The sequence below is a fragment of the Mastigoproctus giganteus genome, chromosome 5 (genome assembly GCF_048544385.1).
Source record: "Mastigoproctus giganteus isolate SK-2022 chromosome 5, ASM4854438v1, whole genome shotgun sequence".
In the NCBI taxonomy this organism is placed as follows: Eukaryota; Metazoa; Arthropoda; class Arachnida; order Uropygi; family Thelyphonidae; genus Mastigoproctus; species Mastigoproctus giganteus.
The window spans coordinates 140576831-140603922 of NC_143579.1; the positions used below are offsets into that span (position 1 = coordinate 140576831).

Sequence of the window (27092 nt, forward strand, 5' to 3'; positions counted from 1 at the left end):
AATTGTCCTATCACTGTTAGTAGTCTAGTAATCCTCGAAATTCCACTATCAGTACACTAATCCTGGTACTCGAAGACGACAGAATTTAAAATTAACACGTAGCATTAAAAGAATTGGAATACAACGCAGTAATTATGGTTACAGAGCCATTCAGTTTGTGGGAGTATCACATGTGATAATTTCTGCCATTTTTAGCTTTTTTGTATTTATTTATTTAATATTATTTTACTTATTTTTTCTTGTTGCAGGCAAAGGTGAGGTAAACATCCTTCCGTTCGTCCGCCTGTCGGAAACAGATCTTTATCATTCCATGCACAGGTGCTTATCACTTCACACCTCAATGAAACTTTCCTCATCATCTTTCCGTTTAGTTATTTGCACATTCTCACTTTTGGAAAAACGGCAATTTCGGACGACCACTTTCTATAGTGGACTGTGTTCTGCGATTCACAATGGGTAAGTTCTTTATTTTTACGAGTTTAGGAAATTCAGGGCATTGACTGCAATAATGGACTTTTTTCAAAGTTGGGAGTAAAATACGATAAGTATTCTTGTCGACACCGATCAAACAGAAAATATAGCTGAAATTTTAATAAAGTACGTTCATATAGAAAAAAGAATCCTTTTCTGTTATTTTTATTCTTTTTCTATTCGCTAAAAACCAGTGAAACGGTATTTCACTAGTTTTTCGGTGTTTCAGCAGTTTTTTGGCGTTTTTCTTTTCCTGTTATTCTTTCTGATTTTAAAATTTTTGGTTGGTATCTAAAAGAAATACTTATCGCAGGGGCATTTTTGCTTTAAGGAGAACAAAACTTTCGTGTTTTGACTTCGTTCTGTTTGTTGCGCTGAATACTGATTGACATCTGAATGTGGTACATTTTTTATATTAAAATCATCAACTTTAATGTTTTGTGAGGACATTACTTGGTTGTTCTTTTAAGATATAAATTTAAAGCCTTATTTCAGGAAGGTTTTTTGTTCAGTTAGAGATACAAAATGCTACTCGATATAATTTGACATAACTAACAATTATAATGGTGAAAAAGGATCCTTAAATATATAGTTGTATTCCTCCTAAGAGTCACATGTTGATTTCTAAAAATGTCCCGTAAGCTAAATTAAAACTAATAATAAAAAAATGAAGACAGATTTCATTTTCTTATTAGTAAAAGTGATTTGCACCGATTTGTTCTTTATTTCAAAATGGAATTTAGGTGTTCTTCAAAACGCCCCCCTTTTAAAATATCTGTAAAACTTCCTGCATAAAACTGCATCTTTCCAGCTGTTAAGTTTTTCTGTTTCGATAACTCGTGCTGGTCACTGTTTTGATATGCATGAAGCTTTTAGCAGTCACGTTGGACCGCACGCATAAAACAATTCGGGAAACTTTTTGTTTTCAAAGTGCTAGTAAAACATAGTGGACAAAAGTTCTACAGGTGGTCGAACGTCATCTTTTGCTGCCCTCTTCTCTTTTATTCCGATTATCTTTCACAATATAATTAGTAGTACCGACTTTATTTTAGACCAGTAGTTTGAAAAGGAGGGAATTATAGCATGAAAGCGTCACGGAGTAGTTAATGAACTGCTTATGGAAATTTTCTTCACTATCGTAGCTTTGAACTAAAGTTCATTAGTCGGTAAAAGTTATGTATGCGTTACTAAGTCTATTTTGGCGGTTCAGATCTAACATACAATGCTAGTTTGGTAGTATGCCCACTACGTTCCTATGAGCGATAGTCGACGTGTAATTTTGCTATATATTTATTTATTATTTTTAAAAATTAAACTGCCAAGAATAAGCACGAGTTTCAGCATTGCAATTAATTATTTATTTATTGAAACAATTGTTAATAACTGCATTGGTTCTATGCAGAAGTTTGTTTCCCCCTCCCCATTTTCTGGGTGGTGGGGAACTAGACCTTTGCATAGAACCAATGAAATTATTTATACAGTTAGATTAACATAACATTTCCCTGTACCAAATGGATAGTATAAAAACATTACATCAACCTAAACATTCTTAATTGCAATAAGGAGCAAGGGAGATACTGTAGTTATCCTACTCAAAACTGAGTGCAATAAATAAGTGAGCGATATATCATAAACGTTTAACCTGGAATTCTTTATAGTTCTTGTGGATGCCATATTAACTACCTACTCGATTGTACTAAATTATCGCTTAAATATTTTTCCACTAAACTCATTAGATTTTTGAAGAAACGCCTCACTTAGCACGGCATCCCAAAATTTGCTTATATTTGACCCAGAACCGTGCATCGGAAATACCGACACATTATTAAAAATATGCTCTTTATAATTTAACTTGAACTAAGAAGATATCGTAATTAAAAACAGCTTGTTCCAATAAATTATTTTTTTGAAGAGTCAAATTAAAAGGCAAATGTCTAATAGTTTCCTTTTTTAATTTGGATAAATCCTTAATTATAATCGAAGTCGTACAGACTGCTATGCAGGAAGCAATCGCAAGCAAGCACGAAAGGAAATGGGGCATGCTCACGCGATGACTTGTAACAGTCCCCCCCCCAACTCACGTTAAGCAGTTAATATCTCGCGGCAAACTAAAAATGAACCCCGGGTTTTAAAAACCAAATTAATAGAATAGCAATTGCTTAAAAAACTGTACTCACCTTGAATAAATCTGCAGTGGTATATTGAGAAGAGGTGGTTTGTATTTAGGTCGAATTGTTAGCTAAGAAACTAAGGGGGGGGGGGGGAAATGAAGAAAAACGGAATTTAAAATAAGCGCAAGGAGGTACAAGTGTACACATCCGATCCTTGGTTGTCATTGAAGAGGGAAGTGACAACCAAGGATCGGATGTGTACACTTGTACCTCCTTGCGCTTATTTTAAATAACGTTTTTCTTCATTCCACCCACCTTAGTTTCTTAGCTAACAATTCGACCTAAATACTAACCACCTCTTCTCAATATACCACTGCAGATTTATTAAAGGTGAGTACCATTTTTTTAAGCAATTGCTATTCTATTATTAGTCCACCAATACGGTGTTATAAGATTTCTAAACTTTTTTTTTTTTATATTGTCAAACCAAATTAAATAACTGAATAGAAAAAGGAACAAGAATTTTTCTTAGAACCAATGAAATTATTAGCTTTTGGATAAATGCACAATATTTCTTTGCACCAAATTGATAGTGTAAAAATGTTATGTTGGCCTATAGATATTTTAATGTAATGGGCAAAAGAAACAGCAGTAATGACAATGAGCATAACGTTGCTTTACAAGCCATACAGCAGTCAACTAATCTGCCCAACTTCCTCGCCTCGATTGGGCTCGAAATTAATCCTCATTGGTACCACATCCTGACACCAATCCATGGATAATATCCTGAATACCACCTTCCAGAAACTCCTCTCAGACCACACTCCTGAGCAACTTTAGCTCTGTGAAGGAAATAATTACTGCCCAGCACATCGGGAGGACCCGTTCACACTTGAAACCCTGGAACGTATAATAAATGCAGCTACACACAGCAATAGTAAATACGTCCTTATTATCTCCATCGACTTTGCCGGGGCATTTGACTCACTTTGGTGGCCAAGTGTCCTTGGCAGACTCCGGGAGGCAAACATTCCCAGCAACTTATACCAATGTATTAAAACCTATCTTTCGGACTGAAGGATTTCAGTATCAACACCCTATAGCCAACTCACCCGGCCGGTGTTCCGGGGGTGCCCACAGGATCAGTTCTGGAACCTGGTGTTGGACGGCTTCCTCAACTAGGATCTAAACGGTGCAGATGCTCAAGCCTTCGCAGATGACCTGGTCCTGATGCTGGAGGCGGACAATCGTGCACAACTTGAGGCTATTACAAACCGGGCCATAGACACCCTCCAAGAATGGTCAAAAAATCACTTAAGAATATCACCTGAAAAGACATCCTCAAGCCTTTTAAAAGGCTTCCTTGATATCAGACGCCACCTCAGATAAAAATAGAAGGTAAAACCATAAAACTGACCACGGAATTAAAATACCTACGAATCATCCTTGATAAAAATCTGTCATTCATCCCACACCTCGCATATCTACAAAAAAAAGGTCAAAAACTACTCGGCCCTCATAGCAAGAGTCTCGCGAAAGGATTGGGGCTTAAGGAAAAGAACCCTGACCCACTTTTACAAGGCTTTCTTTATCCCAGCTATGCAGCAGGGATCTGGTTTAAAAAAGCAACCACCGCAGTCAATAAAAGGAAACGATACAGCGCAGCATCTTACTCGTCTCCAGAGCATGCTGCACGGTCAGCTCACACGCACTGCAGGCCCTTGTGGGGCTCCTACCCTTGGACCTGGAGATTATCCACTGTGGCATGCTATATCAATTATCAAGAGGGAACAGTGTAACTTGCATTGGCTTCACCACAGGTCCGACCAACAACAGCAACGCAGAAAAGAAACGACTAACCAAGTATCTTCAACAAACCTGGCAGTCCCAATGGGCGGACTCATCTAAAGGTGAGATAACCCGGAAGTTCATCCCAGACATTACTTAAGTGTATCCCGAGCAGCCAAACTGGTTCTCACCGGGGCTCTACACCACCTTTCTTCTAACGGCGCACGGCTCTTTTAATGCCAAGCTATCAACTTTCGGCATCAGGGATTTCCCCGTTATGCTACTGCGGAGAGAACCAAACATGGCCACACCTAATGCACGATTGTCCCCTCTTTGAGGACATCAGATGTCATTTCATCACAAAGATACACTTTAACCCGAAGGAACGGGAGCACTACAAGGCCCTCTCGTGCATTGCAAGCTGTTCTGGCCAAGCTGTTGGCAGAAAGATATGATGCGCAAGTACTTACAAGCACCATCTCACACCGACGAAGTCAGAGGCAATCGTGCAGCCTGCAAATTAAGCCACTTTGCTCTAATCTAAACTGCTTGAAAAGTTTAAACAGGATATTCGCACTAAGTACCATAGAAACCTGTTTCGGGTTAACTGAAAAACTGTGCTCCAATAAGGCCTACAGAAAGACTATCTACCAACAAACAACTGAGTCGCAACATTTAGCTGGAACCCATCTTTTAGTTACTGAGTTATGCTATCATCACGACAGTCGAGTAAGAAGTTAATAAATTTTAGTGTTGCGAATGCTGCTCTACGAAGGCATCTAGAAATGTAGAACAATTTTTATATTAATATACATTTCCTTTATTGCTAAACTGTACAAAAATATTAAAATTTATCTTCTGCATTGTCATTGTAAAATATACCCTTCTGGCTTGCACGCCATACAAGGGGCGTTGTATCTTACGATCAACTGAAAAATAAATAAGATAGTCTACTTAGACTAGACAAAACGGAGTGAAATAAAAAAAATATATACTATTACAGAATATCGAACTTAAAAATAATATTTCCGCACATCACTGGTACAATAAAATTGCTCAAGCTAGAACGCTCACTCTGTTCAATAGTAAACGTTGAGTGGCATACAGACACTCAGCTTTCACCTGCATCTCTACCTTTGTTGTTAAGATCTCACCACTGAAGTTTCCAAGTTGAGAGTTGTAAATACAGCAAGCAAACACTCCTTAATCAGTCGATTATCTAATAATGACATTCTTTGATGTGGATGATACATTAAAAGATTATTATGCATTTCTCACGCAGGATACTAGTTTAAAGTAGCGAACAGTTTTCTTCGATGACAGTATTCCTAAATTTACTTCGTTCTTTGCCCAAGTTCTTCCAGATTTTGGGGAAACTTTTTGTTAACAAGGATGGTGTTACAATTCTATTATTCAACCTATCTTTGTAAAAAAAACACTGAAGTTTGGGAAAAATTGAAACTTGTACCTGTTTGTCCATCAGTGTAAGGCGGTATCTGATCTTGTTATTCTGCTATTGGCTATGTCCAATGTGTGCTCTGACACTGGCGAACAATCGCTTTTACTTTAGTCAATTTAGGCGTTATTACTGTACAATACACTGTACGGGAGTTTTGGTCGCAAGACTCCTAGATTTGTTAAAAATAGGGGGAGGTATTTTTTTTAAAATGTTATAGCCTTTTGGTTTCTGGAAATATCGTTATTACAGAGTGCTTTCTGAAATTGTTTGCTATAGCAAATATCAGCATTGTCAGAAAGCACAAAGTAATATAATCAGATTTTCAGGAATCAAAATGCTTATAAACATCGTAACACACTACTTCCAAATCTAGGATTCTTGAAACCAAAGCAATAGATTTAGAATCTCTTTATGTAAATAAAGAGCTTTGGTTGCTCGCATTGTGATAAAGCCAGCAGTTCTATGAAAGACTCGTATCGAAAGCGAAGAGTGGTAAATTAGATTCTAAACATAATTTGCTATGCATCCTGTAATGTATAGCAAATTATAGTGAAGTAAGCCATTACGTTTAGCTTCTGACATAAATTGTTCGCTGCCCATCACGTTCTTTCGCCTGGTGCGCTGCACGTATCGTACCCATACAGCTCGGCATGAAGTTTCATAAGAGGATGTCAAAGACAGCCCTTTTGACAATGGAAAAGGGGAAATCTCCACAGAAACTGGGACTCTCCGTCTTTCTTATAGGCGGGTGTGTGAGAGAGAGATTCCTATCAGGTCATTTTTGAGGAGGCCATTCGATTTTCTCTACCCCTCACTGAGGAGAATTCAAATTATACACATCAAATTTGATACTTTATAGCTAGTGCTTTACCTCCTCGAGGCAAAGCGCTTTCTACCTAAAGTAAAGTCCTAGTTAGTCAACCATTTAGACTCTTTCCTAAACTACAATCTCCGACCAATATAACAAAGAGGAATTAAGAAAAATTGGAATCTAACAGTGTGTTAACAAAAATCCAATCGTAATTATTGAAGTACACGTGTCACTTATTGAACCCAGACACTTATTTCGCGCCCACCCTAGTAACAGCGATCTTCGGCATCATCCAATAGAGGTCTCTGACAGTACTCGTTTGCTAACACAACATTTCTGTACGCGTGCGTCTGCCCGATGTGTCCATAGAAACATACGCGAGAACCTAAACACCTCTGCGGCAGTTTTTCAGTCCAAGATTGCAGTGACACTGTACAGCGGGGATGATGAGCCCCGATGCTCATTGAGTCAAAAGTTTAGAGTTTATTTTATAAGAGGGATGTAGTCGCAGCCACATTTATGGCTTTCTTCTTAGTTTCTTCATTTAGATGAAATCCGTCTTATTCTTGAAAATAACTGGTAAGGCTTGATTTTGCTGTGAGTATTAGAAATTGCCTACCTAGTTTTAATTTTCATTATTAAGATCTTTCCCAAGTGACCATTCTCAAAGTGACTTTTACCAAATCTCTTTTCGAATTAGAATTAATATCGCAGACCCTACATTGTGTTCACAGGAGATTGCGATGGGACATTTTTGAAGGAAAATTCTCTACATCCATTTATGCTTTCTCAGTTAATTAACCGTTCTTCAAGAATGTTTGTGTGTGCACGCTCACGCAGCCACCTCAAATTCACTGTAGAAAATATTAATGATACTGTTATACATCAGATGTTATTAAAAATATTAGTATACATTATTAGACAATTACACAGATCATCGAGTATTTTCACCGGGGGAAAAATAGTGATTAGATGGATCTTTGAACGTTGATTCCAAATTCGTTTTTCTTCTAGCACGTCTGTCTAGTTCTTGCGATGAGACCAATTGCATAAACATAGTCACCTTTTTCATTAGGTACTGTGCCTAGGACTCACGAAAAATCCAATTCAAATAATTTAAAAATTTTATTCCAAAAATGAAAATCTACGAACAAATTTTTAAATACAGATTTCTTTAATTTTTTCCCTTCGGCTTTTTTAAAAATATCATTAAGTGTTTTCTAAATTCGTATTAAGAGTACGTTTAGTGCTCGAATAAGTGTTGTGTAAATAACTTAGATACCAAATTTTAGTGAAACTCTTCCGAATTTCTTTAAAAGCAAAAAAAATTAATGTTTGCTATAATTTTGAGGCCTCGGAATGAAGAGCACCTAAGATTTGCGAACACAAAATACGGCCCTACACTCGCAAACCGATTCAGCCACTATATGAATATAAATACTTATTTTTTTGTACCTTAATTATACAAATGCCTGTAATTGTTATTTCATAATTTAACTATCCGATTATAAATTCTTTCAAGTAAAATCCGGTGAATTTCTGAAGCACATTCATCGTGGTGCTTCAAAGTGTTAAAACTACCGTAAATTCTGCTGTGTGCGGCTCTCTTAACTAAACAGCGACCTACAATTACGACTGATAATCGGAAAATTTACCAGTTGCACTTTGGTTGTGCAACTGCAGCTTCTAGGTTAGTGTTCCCCACCGTCTTTCAGGTAAGGCCCACTTCTATATTTGATTCAATTATGGACCACAAAAAATAAACTATACGTGCAAATATATTAACTATATTTTAAATACAATGCCGAATACATGTACTAGTACCATGTTAAACTATAACAATCAAATGGGATCGTTGCCTACTGCAAAAAAACAATCTGTTTTATTGTTAAGGTTCGCGGACCAGAGATTGATTGATTGTAGGATTTTAGGCGCATCAGCAACTTAAGTCATATTGCATGTGGTCTGTGGTCGATTTTCCTTTTTAGTGAACGAAAAGCCAAAGTTCCTGGAGCAAAACCATGATACCCTCGCCTCAGTTAGTTGACGAGAATAAGGCGTGTGCACCACATGTTGCTTGTTCCGGTGTATGGAGTACCTGGTTAAACAAAGGGAGAAGTCGATGTCGTTTGCTGTGTCCATAATATGGAAAGAGCTAAAAGATCACAATAGTGAATGTTAGTTTCTTAATGTGAATGTAATTGGATTCTCGACGAAGAATAAGCGCCTGATTGTTTAACCTGGATTCAGCGATGATACCTGTCCCTCACGATAACAGCATGTCAATTTCGGAACTTCTCCAGCATGGACTAGATTCTTCAGAAGACAGATTGGAATACCAAGAGGTATAATTGGCCGAGACGTGACTGACGTACATACACGCGGAATAGTCGGAGCCGGAGATTTTTCAACAAAATTAGTTGAATGATCTCATTAGAAATCATTTAGCTCTCTCCAATGATAAAGCAGAGCTTCTCGCCTCGAAAATATCAAAAAGGAAACAAAGTTGTGGCATTCTTTACAGCAGCTCTGCTCTGCTACTGCCATGATATCAATGGCGCTTTTAGGAAATTGTCACAAATACACATTCCATCTGGCCCTTTTCATAGACTACTCACAGCGAAACTTAAGCTGGTAATTTATTTATCGCTATTTTATGTTTCTCCCTTGTTGGGAGATAACAGCAAAAAAGAGAGGGAGAACAGAAAAGCCAAAGGCTTTTTAGCGAGGGTATTCCCTTTTGTAAAAGAAATGAATAAAAACAGTTCTGAAATTGGATAGGTATTATTCAACAGATAAATCATAAATAAATCTAACATATGTACATTTCATTACAGACATTCAGAAACAAACCTCATGTGTTACGTCGTTTAGAACAGTACTTAATTATATTGTGAACATTTTTACAATTAGAATGAAGTGATTGCACAGTGTTCCAAGCTCTTTTTATAACTATTCATTTAACTTATTTACACAATTTCCAAATTGGTAATGCATTTCCTGTTTTTCAACTTCAGGAGTTGAATGTAAGATGATTTGAATCAGACATCCCTGGTTATGTGTTCTATTAGTAGTATCTTTTGAACGGGTCAGTGCATTTTCACAATGTAACATTAGTAACTTAGGCTACTCGTTTTGAAGATTGATTCACAATATGAGATGCAACTAAAGCGATGCCAATTACAGACTTGTTGCGTTCACTATGAACAAAACATGGTACAAAGGCACTGAGCCGTTCAAATACAGGCAACCCTCGTATAACAGGGTATTTTTGTGCGGGGAAATCCATGCTTATTGTGTTGGATGTAATTTTTTAAGCTTTCCACTCTTTTTGAATCCCCGCTGTTGACTCGCTAGTCAAAAAAAAAAATTGAGAAATCCCTGTATTTAATTTTGTTGGGAAATCCCCGTGTTACGTTCTGTGCTATTGTGCTTTTTGAACTTATGGATAAATCTAGATTTCCAAGTTTGGATGACCTGGGGTGCTATCCATTGGATAGCACACCAGGCCATACAAAAAATTTAAGTCATCCAAACGTTGAAGTTTTGTTCCTGCCATCACAGTTGTACTAAGTTAATACAACTTCTTTCTTTCAGCCATTAGAAAATCGTTGCAATGGATTTTGGAAAAAAATTGATTCCGAATCTATTGAAGTAATGGAGGCATAGAAACATTTCTTAATTGTGGAGTGCACCAGAATCATAGCTTTATAGCTGAAAGAAGTAAAACCGTCGACGCTAAATGCGTATGGAAAAATGTATGGCCGGAGTCAGTTCATTCAGGAAACGTGGTCGAACCGGCAGGAAACTGAATCAGTGCGATAGTAGAACTTGCTAAGGAGGGGAAGGTTTTGATGATATGATTACTGAAGCTCTCGTGTGTAGCACAGTTGATAGAATCATCCTCCCCGACACCAGGTGGAAAAGACCCGAGTTCGAATCCCGTCGATGAAGGGAGGAATTACAGGGCTTTTTCACAACGTGGTTGAGTTAGTTGATCTCACGGTTTTTCCTTCCGGAAACTTTTTTTCGTCCAGTGAAACAGAAAATCGACCTCAAAACACGCAATTTATAGACAATATACACAGAGTAACATGGCCTTAGTCACCTATGCTCCTAAAAGCATAACAAAAGATATGATTACTGAAGACGTTCAAGAATTAATGGTAGAAAGAGGCTGGCGAAGCGGATTTGTTGGAAATGGCATCAGAGATAAAACCAAATGAATTCAGAGGATGATAGCGCAGATAAAGTCTAAACTTCCATTGGCCCTAAAAAGCATACGGGAAGGCTAGTTAGTTATTTGGTTTTTAGGAGCATTAGCAACTAAGGCCATATTGCTCCGGGATATGCGGTGGTCATTCCCCGACCTTTCCACATCCTCCGTATTTGGTGGTGATGGTCTCGAACCCCGGTCTAATCAAGAAGCGTGTGCTACGCGCTGCTGCTCCTTCCCACCTGGCCACGGAGGCGCCGACGGGAAGGCATAAACTTAGTTGAACAATTAGAATCTAATGTTTTGAATGCAGATTCTTGAATGAAAGGAGCCCAAAGTTCAAAAGATAGCTTCAAAAATGTTTAGTTCCAGATGATGAAATTCACAAAGATTTATCAAGCAAAAAATTTTTTGCTTTATGATATTTCTTTTTTTGTATGAAAAAAGGAATTGAAGAGAGGAGCAAAGTTTGTTTCCAAAGCATTGTAGACAAAGACTGCCTCGGCTTTCTGTAGCAGTTGGTGGATGCTTAAGTCTTGCTTCCTTGTATCTTGAACTCGCCGATGCGTTCCAGGGAAGGCCTAAAATTGAACGAACGCATCGATTGAGAATAGTTGATTCTCGCAAGGTTTTCTCAGGTGGTACCCCCATGAGATGATTCCATAGGTGAGGTTGAATTAAGGAAAGAATACTAATCTGGGAAGGGTAGAAGACACCCAGGCAGAGTATTCCCGCTAGGACGAAGTCATCTTTCGTAAGATGGCAATTTTTTTTTTTTTTTTTATTCCAACTCAGCTTATCATAAAGCCAGTTTCCTAGAAACTTGGTTTAATTCATCCTTTCGAATTGTTTTTCCTTCTTACGTTATTTCAAAATCAATATTTAATGGATTTTTTTGGATAGTTGGCTTCAAAAGAATCAGCTTATACCAAATAAGCTGATTCTTTTGAAGCCAACTATGCATTACATAAAGCACAGAAGAGATAGAGTTGAAGCTGGTTTGGGTATTTATCTGTGATCAGAATGAAAATATCATCGACATACGCTACTAGGTGGGAAGATGGAAGAAGATAAATTCATTGAGGTAAAGAACTCCCTTGGAGAAGTAACAAATGTCCGAATAAGACATTTTGTTTTTACGACAAACAGCCGGTCAGTAAGGTATTTCAAGGAGAGGGTTGATTATTTTTCCCTCAAGTCAAGATTGTTGAGTAGAATTTCGATTTTTGCAACCGAAAGCTTTAGCTGGATCTAGAAATAGCACTATTGCGTAGTGACTCATTTTAAGACAATCCATAATCCTATAGCAAAAGTCAACAATTTCCAGAAAGGTCCAAAGGATCTTTTTGAACGATAGGCATACTATTGTGGATGGATAAGTTCATGTACTTACAGAAAGTACATGAATCTGCTATGAAAAAGTTTTTGCAAAAACTGAAAGTGAAGCTATTGGACGAAAGTTTATAAGAGTTGCAGTGTTTTGGGACACTGGAACTCTTATAAAGCCCTTTGGGACAATGACTGCTTTTTTGAATTGGAGAAACTTACCAGATTGAAAGGAGAGATTGTAAATATATTTCATTGGTGTGTGAATTGATTTCAGGACTGTTCTTTAGTAGAGCAGGAGATATTTTATCAAAGTCAGGGGCTCCATTTTCTTTCAATTGATGTCCTGCTTTTAAAATCTCTTGATCCGAGAGAGGAGCGAGAAGAGCTCCTGGTTTGAGTACTTGGCAGATTCTCTCGTTTCATTGTTTCTGGAGTCAAATTCGTTTTGAAAAGGTTATTCACTTGAGATAAAATCCTCAGCCTTCTGTAACCATTTTTCCTGGTAGTCTGAAATATGTACCTCGTTCCCAACCACATCTCCAACGTACTTCTGAGATTTCGACTTGCTTCCAGGTAGTAGCTTGTCCAAAACTGTCCACTTTTCCTTTCTTGTATTGATTCCTTTAAGTTGAACTATAATATTTTCTTTTCTTGAACAGAATGCTGTCGGTGACTTTGTTTCTGTACGTTGTGTATTTATTTATTTTTATCTACCTCGATTTGTTTCTCTAGAAATTCTTGCGAATTCTTTAACATGCTAAAGAACTTAAACTTGTTACGAATTCCTTTCGTTAACATGCTACGAATTTTTGTTTGAGATGAACGGGCATAATTTTCCTCTTGGCCAGGTGGTCTTTTTATTCCTTGGGTTTCCTGATAATGTGAATTTAAAGCTTTGTTTCCATTGCAGACTCTGGTCGTTTAGGGTGCACATGCACCTCGTGCACACATAAGATGAAACTGTTAATTATATGTGATAACTGCTTGCACCCGGCGTGTTATCGACTCCACGGTACTACAGAATGTCTCCTTTGCTCATCTAGGAAAGACAGTAAAATAAAGACACTATTAGGAAGAATTCAGTATAGCACTCATCAGTGGAATAGTTATGGTGGACTCGGTTATTATTATGTTAGTGGACATGTAAAGAGGGTTCGAAAAATTCTTTCCTAAAAAAATTCTTGTCCGTATGGGACAGCCGTTCTACGGCAAACCATTACATCAGCCGTTACTGCTATAAAGGAGAACATGTGAGCCAGTATGCAATATATTACACTAGTGGATCCAGTCAATGTTTTCCTTCTACCTTTCCACATTAAAACTGGCCTGATGAAGGTTTCGTTTAAAGTGATACGTAAGATGAAATAGAGAAGATTTCATTACTTATGTGAGAAAGTTCCAAAGATCAGTGCCGCGAAAATGAAAGAAGGAATATTTGTGCTTCATATATCATTGCAAGCTTTCAAATGTTTTGTGGAAACTTTTTGGATAACCAATGTCTCCCGTATACAATGGTAGAGTTCAGAAACTGCTCGATGCATAAAAAGAAATGCCTTATGTCGCTGAAACTTCATTTCTTGCATTTAAACTTCTTTCCCGAAAACCTTAGCGCGATGAGTGGCCAGCAGGGTAAACGATTCCATTAAGGCATTGTCAATGGAAAATCGCTACCAAGGTTTAAGGAACGACCTGCAGTATGGCTGCAGACAACTGCTGGATATTGTATCGCAACGTTGCGGACCAAGTATATCAAAAAGAAAACATCCACATGATTTTTTTTTTAAATGGTTGGTTGTAGGGTGGTTTAAGCGCATTGTAGGTAGGTTTAGTTGGTTGTAGGTAGGTTTAAGCGCATCTGAAATTTAAGCCTAAATTTCAAGTGCGCTTAAACCTACCTACGCCGTACAAATTTTGTTTGTAAATTGCGTGTTCTGTGGTCGACTTGCTCTTTACTGGACGAAAAACCAGTTTCCAGGAGAAAACTGCTACCCCGCCTTAGACCGACTAACTCAGTCACATTGTCAAATTCCTTGCGTCATTTACGGGCTTCGAACTGGTCTTTTTCAACCGGTGTGGGAAGACAAATTTTAAATTGTACATATGTTTTACATTTTAAAATAATTAAATGCACAGGGCATAATACTTTAAGAGTTTAGTATCTATATAATATCGGTGTTTAGATACACTATAGACACTCTTAAAAAACTACAAAGTAGTTGTTGTGGGCATCATTTGCTCTTTCTCATTGTGCTCTGCCTTCACGACGAGTTGCCATGATACTGCACTACCTCAAATAAGTAACGCTTCCCTAATAGAGAAGACTATTGTTACTTATTCTCAGTGAGTACCACCACCCAGACATGTTTCAAGGCTATTGGCCTATCATCATATTGTGCGATTAACTTCACAACTGGGTCGTCATGTCTGCAATACTAGGGTACCTACCCACCCACTGATGATAGGCCAATAGCCTTGAAACATGTCTGGGTGGTGGTACTCACTGAGAATAAGTAACAATAGTCTTCTCTATTAGGGAAGCGTTACTTATTTGAGGTAGTGCAGTATCATGGCAACTCGTCGTGAAGGCAGAGCACAATATGAGAAAGAGCAAATGATGCCCACAAACAACTACTTTGTAGTTTTTTAAGAGTGCTATGGTGTATCTAAACACAAATATTATATGTTTTACAGTAAGTTACTGTATTATCTTTCCTATGTGTAAAATATATCAAAGAGACCAAATGTTTTGCCTATTTTTATTGGGCTTGAATACTTAAAAAAAATCATTTTTCTTATTCATTCAAGATGTTAATATAATTTTCGAAACAGATTCTGCTCGCTCATTTCAAATACAAAACTAGCACATGTAGTTTTAGTAATACGATTGATAATATCAGTACAACGAATTTTTTAAAATTCGTTATTTCTTTAATACAACTAAGGTATATTACCACAACTTTTGGTGCCAGGCTGTAATTAATATTGCTCTATCACGTTAATCATTTTACATATTTTTTGAAAAACCTTGGTTAAAATAATGCTACAATAACGTCAGATAATTTTACATGAACCCCGGGGGCTCCCATCTGGTGAGTATGGGCTTGGCAAACCCAGGGTCCTGAGCTGGATATCATCATTCTTCTCTTTCTTGGTGATTCCTTTTGTTCTCTCTCCTCCTCTCTCTTCTTTCTTTCTCAGGGGGTAACTCGGGATTTTTTTTTTTTTTTTTTTTTGGCTGGTGCAGCATAAGCTTCAGGCTTCCTTGTACCATATGGCTAATAATAATAATAAATAAATATTTCTGTTTGATGGCAGTAACAATGCTTCACATCCAAGAAGGATCGGTAGGTGGTCGAATGTGTTCTTGCAAATGGCTTTCGAATTTAAGGTGGCTGCATATTCCCAAAAATGGTGTATAAATTTTCTCCTTTTTTTTTTAATGGCTGCTTATTGTTCTTAATTGGATTTCAAATAAAAATTACTTTAATGATCTGTTTTTTTATATACTTAATGTCATGTAATAAAACTTGAATGCTTTGTCAATAACGTGGAACATTTTGGAGATTGTAAGATTGGATGCAATAATGCCACTTTCGTTGGATACGATAACAACACGCATTTTCCTAGTTAAAATGCGTTTCATGCACGCCAGTTTTACACTTTCAATATTACTGATTGTTAGTATTTGCAACCCATTTATACGAACGTCAGATAGTACTAAAATTCTCATCTTTCAAAAAATGCTTGTAGACTGAAAATTATGTGGGATAAGAAGTAACTGAAAGCATTGCAGTTCACAGAAACCATAGAGTAAGTTCCTAAAGGAAAAATGGGGCCTCTTAGACAAAAGCGACCGATATCCAGGGAAGGACACTCGTATATCCAGAGCAGAAACACTGTGTGGCCACTTGCTGCAGAGAAAAAACTCCTTGAAAAAAGAAAACTATGAAGAAATAATCTCACCGCCAAATACGGAGGATGTGGAAAGGTCAGGGAATGACCACCGCATATCCCCGGAGCAATATGGCCTTAGTTGCTAATGCTCCTAAAAACCAAATAACAACAACGGGAATGATAGCATTAAAAAATTTCTTGTGTGAAATAGTATATCAGCTCCTGTATTTTCAGCAATATCAGTCAAGTTTCGTGGCGATAAATCTGGATCTAGATGAAAGGAATCTTATTTTACACATTTTCTAATGAAAACTGAAAATATCCAATACAATACAGATACTGTACTGGCGTTATTGGGTCATTCTACTATGAATTTTGAACATTCAGCAGATATGTTGATGTGTATTAGTTGCGAAAGAAACTGAGGAGTTGGTATGTTGTATCTGTAACAGCATGAATTCTTTCAGTCGCTTCGGTATATTCTTGACAATCTTCTCGTAGTCTTGGAGTTATAAACGCTTAAAACATTTTCACAGCTCTCTGGAATAACGATCAAACTTCCAGTTTTGAGACATTGTGAAATTATTACCCTGCAATAACTGTTTGATTTGTGGTACATCGAAAACAGAAACGTGAAATTTATCATTACTTATCTCAGGAAAATCATCCTCGGTCTTTGTGGTTTCAATTAATATTAGTCTTATGAATAAGACTTTAGTTTCCTGGTGTATTAATCCTTTTGTCACGCGTTTCTAAACCATTAATCAACTTTATTCTTGCCGTCACGTTAACATAGAAAGAGGATTTTTGTGAGCTGACTTTCGGCCAAGATGAATGGATGGTACCTTAAATTTGCTAATAATCACAGTAATTTCTTGACCCTTTTATAATAAGAATTTCAGGCTGTAGTAAGCTATCATTAAGTGCAGAGAGTAAGAAATCGGAATTGGTTTACTGTTGAGAAATGTTTCCACAGTGTAGCAGAGCTTCTTTTAAGCTCCTCATAAAGATGTCAATGAAAGTTCTCAACTTTCTGGATCGCTACGTAATACCTCTTGATTAAATCAAGAAGGTAAGTACAGAATACAAAATATTCCTCCCTTCAAATAGAATGGATGCAAATTCTTTTCATATTTGTACTTATACCAACAAATGAAGTGCCAGGTGATTGTAGATTCACCGTAGTAGATCTAACTCCCGTACCAGATCGTTCAATACAGTTTTTGTCTACTTCTGCGATTGTCTAACCAATCTGATAGGTTGGTTAGATGACACAGACCAAGGAACTGGATGCAAAAAATAACTTTGATATCATATACTTCAGAAGGGTTTTGATACTCTTGCACATAAGACTGCTGTACAAACTGGAACAATGTGGCATTAAGGGCAAGTTACTCCTACGGATAAAGGGATGGTTGAGTGGGAGAAGACAAGACTGGTTATCAAGGGCACTGCGCTTTGTGGACTAGTGTGTTATTAATTTAGCTCCCCTCGGTTCATTAAAGTCCACTGTTTTCAATATTCGTTAATGATATTGGTGGAGGTATGTCAGGCTTAAGATCTAAGTTTGCAGATTATACAAAGGTTGGCAAGGTGGTTAACGACAGTAATTAAAGTGAGCTACTGCAACAAGATCTAAGAATTTTGGTCGATGGGCTGAGAAATGGCAACTGAAGTTTGACAATGAAAGAAATCAATACCTGCCGAATAGACTGAACCCACGTGAAAGTCGTTCTGGCTTTCATCCAGAACACTGTGCGGTACATATGACAAATTTTATCAGTTATAACATTGTACACCAGGATTTCATGCATCAGCATTACCTTTTTTTTTTCCGACTGTCTTTCTTATAAACGCACCGGACCATACAATTATATCAATGTATGACTCTCTCATTGACAGAGGAAAAGGTCGGAAACTTCAGCGGATCGTTCACCACTTCCCACCCGGCAGATGCCAGGAAATCCTCAAGATCGAAACCTTTATCATCGGAAATCCTAGCTCCCAGAGCGTAGAACTGGCGTTCGTATCCGTCGCAGCTATCACAAGTTTAGATATTAAAAGCACTTCTATTTCCAAATACTGTAAATACGCATCCAAAGTACCATTATTTACAATGAAGACACCAGCTCCAAAGATCCGAAAGGACCAATAACTTCACAAATTCCATATTCAAAACAAAAATCATTGTAACACCCAAATTGGGATCAACTACAATTGCCAAGTGGTCTCCGTAGCCGAGTGGTCAGGAGCGGGAGTGCAGTAGCACACGCTCTTTGAGTAGATCGGGGTTCAAGCCCCTGACTGCTGAATACGATCTGCCAACCCGCACTGGACCAGCGTGGCAGATTATGGTCCATTTCCCTCAGCATGAATTGTTGAGACTTCCATCCTGTAGTGGGTTGATAATGGCTGAACTTTACTTTTTTTTTTTTACAATTGCTGCAAATGGTTCTTCTCCATGATGCAAAATTCTTTCTAAAAATAAATCTTCTGTTTATACTCCGGGACGACCACATGGTCAGATGAGCTCACAAGATCCAAAGGATTCAAGAAACAGCACCTTTTTTAGCAGTCACTGGCTTGAGCCCCAGTAAGTCAAAGCACGTGTACTTATGTACCCTCGCGCCTGACCACTAGTCTCCGGATCTTAGAAGCATTTATACTCTTTCCAAATACTGTAAATACGCATCCAAAGTACCATTATTTGCATCCCTCCTTACCTCCCAAGAAGGTAAGGAGGGATGCCATAACATGTCAATGACCTCTGTTCAGTCACCTGGGAAGCCAAATCTTTTGTTCGCTGGGTATTAACTTGTAATATCTTTGATACTGCTGTACTTTCTGTATTACTCATAATTGATGCTTTTTCGATTAAAATCAACTAAAATTAAAAGGTTTTCGCCAACAGTTAATGCATCATGGCGTTTCACATTTGATCAGATAAGAATGTCGTTATTATCTGATCAAGTGTGAAACGAACAATGACCATAGAATGCATCGTTCCTACAGTACTTTGCGATGCGACCAAAAGCCATACACTTATAGCACTGAGTGACTAACTATGTCCTGCATCCAATACTAAGTCTAGTTTACATAAATTCTGCCTTTGCTGGTTAACAGCAGATGAATGAATTCGGAAATTTATAAAATCAATTGCACACATTTTTATCTTTAACGTTATTTATCGAGATATTTTCTTCCATGTGTTATTTTGTAACTCCATAATCCTTTAAATTCCGTAACCACAACTGTTCCATCATAAATTTCTTATCAGTATCATTTTCCACATAAAAAAATTAATGTTTTGGACGCAGCTTCTTAACAGACTCATCTTCATATCCAGTTCCTGGAAACGCACACACTTCTTAATAGCTTCTATGTCTTTATCTATTTCAGCTTCAGTGATAACTATTTTTGTTCCTAACAGTTTTGACGTCCTGCAAAACAAGCCTGACTGATTTGAGTAGTGTCCTCATCTCATCACTGGATTCATATTTGTCATTTTTTGTAGTAAAAACTGAAATTTTCGATTTTCTTAAATGAAGCTGCTTCTGCACAAGTTTCTTGTTCACTTTCCTCCTACTTTTACACGTAAAACTTGATTGTCAATTTGCAGCTCCATCACTGTTATTTCCGTCTCATCCCAGATATCCATGGTCTGGGTTGAGACGACACCTGAATACTCGCTTTTTAGTAGTAACTGCCCAAAATTATTTTTGGCTAATCTGATTTATGTCCATCTGTTGCAGCTGAATAGTACTCATTTGGGGCTTAGAGGGGAACAGGTATCCTGTGTGTTATCAGACACTCAGCCTAAAACACTGATGGATCCAATATCTCTCTATTACAGAAGATTTAGAAGTCCAGTTGGCCTGCCTCCTTAAAATCCACTCATGCACACCTTCTCGATGGTAAGCCCTGTTACGTCACTTAGGTGGCAACGAACGTGTAGAGTGGTTCTCTTCAAGACGCTTGGTCAGCGTGAAGAGGAAAAGACCAAACCCTCCAGCAATGAGAGCACAACAATACAAATGGCCCTCAGTCCCCAGCAGCTTTCACTCTCCCTCTTACGGCAGCGAGAGGATCAGAGTGGAAGCAGAGGGTGCTAAGAATCTCTGGGTACGACAAGGCTGCCATGCACGGAAATTGAACTTGGCCTGTTATAACGTACGATCACTCATCGGTGAAGACAGGATATTAGAGCTGGAAAAGGAATTAGAAAATGTGAATTGGAATATCATCGGTTTGGCTGAAACAAGAAGAAATGAATCACTTATAAGTTTATCAAGTGGAAATCTGCTGTACACCAATGGAAACAGTGAAAGGAGTGAAGGTGGAGTTGGGTTTCTGGTCCATAAAGATTTTAAAAACAACATTTTGGAATTCAAAAGTACATCACCAAGGGTGTCAAGACTAATATTCAAGATTTCTAAGAGGTACAAGCTAAAGATTATAATAATTTATGCACCAACATCGAGCCATGATGATGAAGAGGTTGAAGAAATGTACACTGAAATTGAGTCTTCTAGATGAGCAGAAACCCACTACACTATTATTATGGGGGACTTCAATGCTAAGGTTGGAAAAAGGCAAAACAGCGCAGAAAGAGGAACTATAGGACATTTTGGAATTGGTGAAAGAAATAAAAGAGGTGAAAGACTTGTGGAATTTGCAGAATCTCAAGGACTGTCAGTAATGAACACTTTTTTCAAGAAAAGGGTAAACAGAAAGTGGACATGGAAGAGTCCAAATGGATTAACAACTAATGAAATCGACTTCATCCTCACTAACAGAAGATATATTGTGAATGATGTTACCGTCCTGAATAAGGTAAATGTTGGAAGTGATCACAGAATGGTAAGATGTACACTTGATATAGATGTAGGAAAGGAAAAAACTGACTCGAGTAAATAATACAAATGTCTTTGAAATAACAGAGGAGGAGAAAAAGCAGTATGTACTGGAACTTAAGAACAAGTTTGAGCTTCTGCAGACTGCTCAGGACCAAGATATCGACGAGGAATATTACAACTTTCTGAAAGTGATAAAGCCCAAGAAACCTATAGGGAAACAGAAATCCAAAGAAGAAAAAATTAGTCAAGAAACACTTGTCATGATGAACCAAAGACGACAAATGAAGAGCAAGAAAAACACTGACAGGGAGAAAATTGAGTATACTGAGTTATGCAAAGCCATTAGAAAGAGACTCAGAGAGGACATAAGAAGATTTAACACAAGAAAAGTAGAACAAGCATTAAGGGAAAACAAAGGATTTAAATCAGCAGCCATGAGCAGTAATACAGAAAGACAAATGAAACTGAACAATAGCGATGGTGTACTTATAAACAGCAGAAAAGGCATAATTCAAATAGCAGACTACTATAGAGAATTATACAAGGAGCGAGGGAATGATACCAGCAGTGGGGAAGATGGATTGCAAAGTAGCAACACATACGACATACCCAATATTCTTCCTGATGAGGTAGAACATGCATTGAAGAAAATGAAGAATCGGAAAGCCCCGGGGGAAGATGAAGTTACTGTAGAGTTGTTAAAATTGGGAGGAAGAGACATAACACAAACTGGCAAGGCTCTTCACAAAGTGCATTAGAAAAGGTGTGATGCCTAAACAGTGGAATAATGCAATCATAGTTTTGCTGCATAAGAAAGGAGATAAATCAGAAATTGGAAATTATAGACCAATTAGCTTGTTATCCCATATCTACAAGTTGTTCACAAGGGTCATTACTAACAGATTAGAAAGAATACTTGATGAGAATCAACCGAAAGAGCAAGCTGGCTTTAGGACAGGATTCTCAACTACGGATCACCTTCACGTAATATCACAGCTAATGGAGAAAGCAAATGAATATAAAACACCATTATGCCTGGCATTTGTGGATTATGAAAAGGCGTTTGACTCCGTACAGCATAAGGCAATGTTTCGGGCACTGGAAAGACAAGGCATAGATACTCCATATATTATGATTTTGAAGAAAATATATGAGAATGCTACATCCTTTATTAGACTAGACAAAGACAGTAGCAAATTTAAAATCAAGAAAGGAGTTCGACAAGGAGACACAATATCTCTGAAGCTGTTTACTGCTGCCCTTGAGGAAGCTTTCAGAAGATTAGACTGGTCGCAGAAAGGAGTCAATGTGAACGGAGAGTACCTAAACCATTTACGATTTGCAGATGACATTGTGGTCATAAGCCAAGATCCCAAAGAATTAGAGGAAAATCTTAATCAGTTATGCACAGTTAGTAAGGATTTTGGACTAAAGATGAATATGGCTAAAACAAAAGTAATGATGAACAAGTATGCCACGGAAAGGGAAATAATGATTGAAGGAGCAGTAATTGAAAAGGTGGAGTCATATACTTATCTGGGACAAGTTATTAGCTGTAATAATGATAAATGGCTGGAAGTCAAGAGAAGAATAAATTTTGGATGGATAGCATTCAGGAAATATAGGCACATACTGAAGAGCAATATCCCAGTTTGTCCGAAACGTAAAATAATGAATCAATGTATACTCCCCACCCTGACTTATGGAAGTGAAACTTGGGCACTCACCAAAAGAATGGAAGAGAAGCTAAGAACTACACAGCGAAGAATGGAACGAATTATATTGGGAATAAGACTCTTAGATAAGAAGAGAAATACATGGATTAGGCAGCAAACTCAAGTAAAGGACATTCTTATCAAAACTAAAGAACTAAAATGGTCTTGGGCAGGACACATAGCTCGAAGACATGATGACAGATGGACTAAGAAAATAACAGAATGGTACCCAAGAGGAGCTAGAAGAAAACCTGGAAGACAAAGGAGGAGATGGATAGATGAAATTCATGAGTTTTTGAGTAGTAAATGGATGGCCAGTGCTCAAAACAGAAGGAACTGGAAAGTTGCTGGAGAGGCCTTCATCCTGCAGTGGATTGAAAATGGTTGATGATGATGATGAGTACTCATTTAATTGTACAGCTTGTCAGTTATTTTCTGCGGAGTCCCCAGGACCTAGAAAAGTTAAGCAAATGGGCTGAGAAATGCCAATTGAAATTTAACATTGACAAGGCAAAATGCTGCATATGGGAAGTAGTAACCACAGAGTAATGTACCGACTGTGCGGTACTACTCTTAGGGTAGTGGAAAATGAAAAAAGACTTGCAGGGGGTAATTATGATGTTTTCTGAGCAATTCAGACAGGCGGCCAGGACAGCCCAAGGGATTTTGTCAGAGATATATATAGCAATTTTGCCGACCGGGCTAGCCGGGTGGGTAAAGTGCCTGCCTGGTAACCCAAAGGTCGCGGGTTCGATTCACGCTTCGGGCTTGGATCAAAGTACTGCAAAAAAAAAAACCTTGGGAGGTGCATTATGGCCACAGAAGCCTATGCGCCAACAACTACCAAAAAAAAAAAAAAAAAAACAGCAATTTTGCTTGAACGGATAAGGTGATTATTGTATACAGCTCTGGAGGCTTTCTTATAGGAAGGAATGTAGAGCTGTTGGAACGAGTTCAGAGAAGGACAAGGAGATTGAGATGAACAAATGGATGCTCTTAACAAGAAAGGCCTCAGTTCTGCAAATTGCAGCATTTGGAGCCTAGGCACTTGCGAAGTGATCTGATCGAGGTATTTAAGGCGTTGAATGGATTGAGCAAGCTCAATGCTGATTGGATTTTGCCTCTGTATGAGACTACATATACAAGGGGCACAAACTGAAAACTGACGGTTGCAGAATAGATGCATGGAAGTTTGCGTTTAAGCCAGCGATGTGATTGATTGCTATAATAAACTTCCAACTTTATTGCGGAAGCGAATAGCTTAAATAAATTCAATAAGAACTAGATGAACTATTGGAGACAGGGCCGTGCATTGGATGCATCCCCGTTTGCACGGCCGAACCAGGCCCCCGATGTAGGGGGGGGCCTAAATCGAGGCCCATCAAAGTTTCAACATAAACGAGGCCCCTTAGACCCTTTTTGCATCTGGGTTTCACAAGTACAATTGCGAGGCCCTGATTGGAGGGAACAGGTGAAAATAATTTTTTTTTCTGATGCTGTAAAACTTGCTTTCTTGCATCATTTGCCACTTATTGTTTATTTACAAAACAATTTAATTAGGGGAAACAATATACATATAATTAAAAGAAAGTTTGCCAGTGTAGTTCTGGAGTAAGAAATCTGATATAAGAAAAGTCTATTGTACAAATGAGATCCAAGTCTGTTTGTGCTATTTGGAAAATATCAGTAGGAGATATCGTGCAGATTCATTAACGATTTTTCTCATGTATTGCCAGAATTGAATTTTTGGTCTCTTTCGTTTCGTACGGCCGTTTGTACGGGATTAAGTGGGCTGCTGGCGGATGTCTGAGTTTGTCGTATCATTTCTCAATTGGCTTTTCTGGAGAGCCGTCACCAAGCTTTCTTCTAAAATTGTTGCATTGGTATCATGGTCCCTCCAGGAGAACCTTAATAGTTCTAAGCAAATGCCAAAACTATCGATGATATTAGCTTTTTTTTTAGTGGAAACGTTCCAGCTTTGTGCGCTATAAAGGAATGATGACAAACTAGTGCTTCTATATAATCTTATTTTTGTATATGTAGTGATTAGAGGGGATTTCTCTATATTGTTTAAAGTTGATTGAAATTGCAAAGCGTTATGCTTTCTTTTAACAATATCATTTAGGGAGTCATTTATGAATGTGCCTACGTATTGAAAATATTTTACTTCTATGGCCGCAGATGCACCTAATAAACCACCAAATAAATTTCTAGTTTGTTGTTCTAGTCTATCAGTTTTATTTAATTGAATGGATCCTTCTAATTGGTTTATAACAACTTTTTGTTTTGCTACCATTGATTTTTGGTCCAAAGATTTTCGCCATTTGGCAAAGAGTGTTAATGTTTTTGTGCTGATGCAATGCTGTTATCAATAAGCACGATATTGTCTGCAAAATTTCACTAATTCTAAAACTAGGGCGTTCCCTAAATTTCTCCTTTGAACTCCTATCCTGTTGGACATGGTCACGAATGACCTATATTGCTATCATGGTTAGGGGAGTATTAATGAGGTGCTCATTCATTCCAGTGGTGTCAAAATTTAACACCATTTCTCAAGGACAGCACTTCGTCCAGAGAAATACTTTATTCTCTGTAAGCGATTACCACAAAAAATACTACTGGATATCATCATATCGTAAGTTACCAAATTAGGAGGGCGTCTCAGCATTTACGAGGGGTTTCCGAAAAGTAAGGTAACACTTTTTTTTTCTTAATAATGGTGAAAGGGAATGTGATGAAACGCGGTGGACAGATAGACCCGTCAATAACGTTCAAAAATACCGCCAGTGCAGTGTTGCGGTACTATCGCCTCACAGCAGATTCCACCTGCAAAGTGGTGGCTACCGTGGGAGTGTAGTCCAAAAGAGGTGCTCGTGAAGTTATTCGCTTTTTGCAAACAAAAGGGTATTCACCAAGTGACCATTCACCGTGAACTGGTTGCTGTGTATGTCGAAAAGGTGATGACAAAGAAGCAGGTGTGTTTTTGCTGCAATGAATTTAAAGCTGGCCATGTTGACATTGAAGATCGACATCATGGCCAGTGTTCTGGGATCGCCAAGGCGTTCTGTTGGTGGATTTCTTGCCGAAGGAAGGAACAATCAATGCACAGCTTTACTGTGCACCGTTGGAAAACCTGAAAGCAACATTAGACGCAAACGACCAGTACTCCTGACAAGCGGCGTGATTTTACTGCACAACGCAACACAACTTGTGAGTTGTTCCGCTGTAATTGTTGGGAAACTGTCACCCTCCCCCCTCCAGGACAGACTTAGCGCTTTCAGACTTCCATTTGTTCGGCCCTCTGAAAAACCACCTTTCAGGAAAGCATTTCACCACGGATGAGGAAGTTCATCAGGCGGTGCGATGTTGGTTACTGCGTGTGGGCACGAACTTCTTCAGTACTGGTATTGATAAACTGATGCATCAATAAAACTGGAGACTTTGTGGAGAAGTAGTGAATGTTCACTTATTTCTTGGTGTGTAATTTCAACTTCATATTAAACATAAAGAGAAAATGTGTTGCCTTACTTTACGGAAACCCTCGTATATCTGGGGGTGTGGTTCACCTATGAGATTACGATGTTCATATTCAGATCTTTTGCAAGGGCTCTAATTTTCTTTTTTTTTTTAACCCGTCTCTTGTTATATGATTTTGTAACATCATGTAATGATGAAATATTTGTAATGTCATAATTCCCGTATTCATATTCGAGTGTGTGTGGTTGGGTTTAGGGTTTTAGGTGCATCAGCAACTTGGGCCATATTGCTCCGTATATAATGTCTGCAAATTGCGTATTTCTGTGGTCTGTTTGCTGGAAGAAAAGTTTCCGGGAGAAACCATGCTAACCCTCTCTTGAGACCGATTAACTTAGCCACGTTGTGAAAAAGACCCATTAATTCCTCATTATGGGCGGAATTCGAATTGTGTTTTTCAACCGTTATTGGTAGGACGGTGATTATACCAACAGTGTTACCCACGAGGGCACTGGAGTGTTTCTTTAGTCTGGTTTTGCGTAAATGCTGAATTTTCACGAAATATTCGGCTTGCCTAAGCTAAACGTATCAATAAATCTATGGTTAGATTGTCATGGCGCAACCGTCTTCTGTGTTGAGAGGTAGGATGTTGTGTAGTTTCTTGTAGGTGGTGTGCTGTAACGGTTAAAGAAGTTGTTTTTCAGACAATTTAAATTCAAACTCCATGCCTGTCAAATTCTCGCAACCAAGACAAGTCTTGGTTTCCAGAAGGCACAAAAACTTAATTTTTTTGCATAATTTTTTTGCGGAGATTATCTGAACAAGTTAAAAAAACTGTTTGTTTTTATTAGTCTTCAAATTGTTTTTTCAAAATATTTTAAAATTGTTTTACTCATTTAAAATAAACAAGCGAATAAAAACTATACTGAAAGAAATGATTTTTACAAAAATCATTAATAAAATAAATA

General features: G+C 37.9%; 1 protein-coding gene across 3 annotated transcripts in view; it reads left to right on the plus strand.

The window, feature by feature from the left end:
• Positions 1-346: 346 nt before the first annotated feature.
• Positions 347-27092, plus strand: part of LOC150085736 (synaptic vesicular amine transporter-like) — a 318170-nt gene continuing 291424 nt past the window's right edge. For 2 of the 3 annotated variants that reach the window (XR_016546977.1, XM_090374207.1), the window contains exon 1: positions 7023-7219. Coding sequence is in view for 2 of the 3 variants with exons in the window: in XM_090374207.1 (XP_090230333.1) it covers positions 7189-7219 (31 nt within the window). In the remaining variant the exon portion in view is untranslated. Of the gene's footprint in view, positions 457-7022; positions 7220-27092 lie in introns of those variants that run through there. The other variant, XM_090374208.1, reaches the window with a different exon arrangement.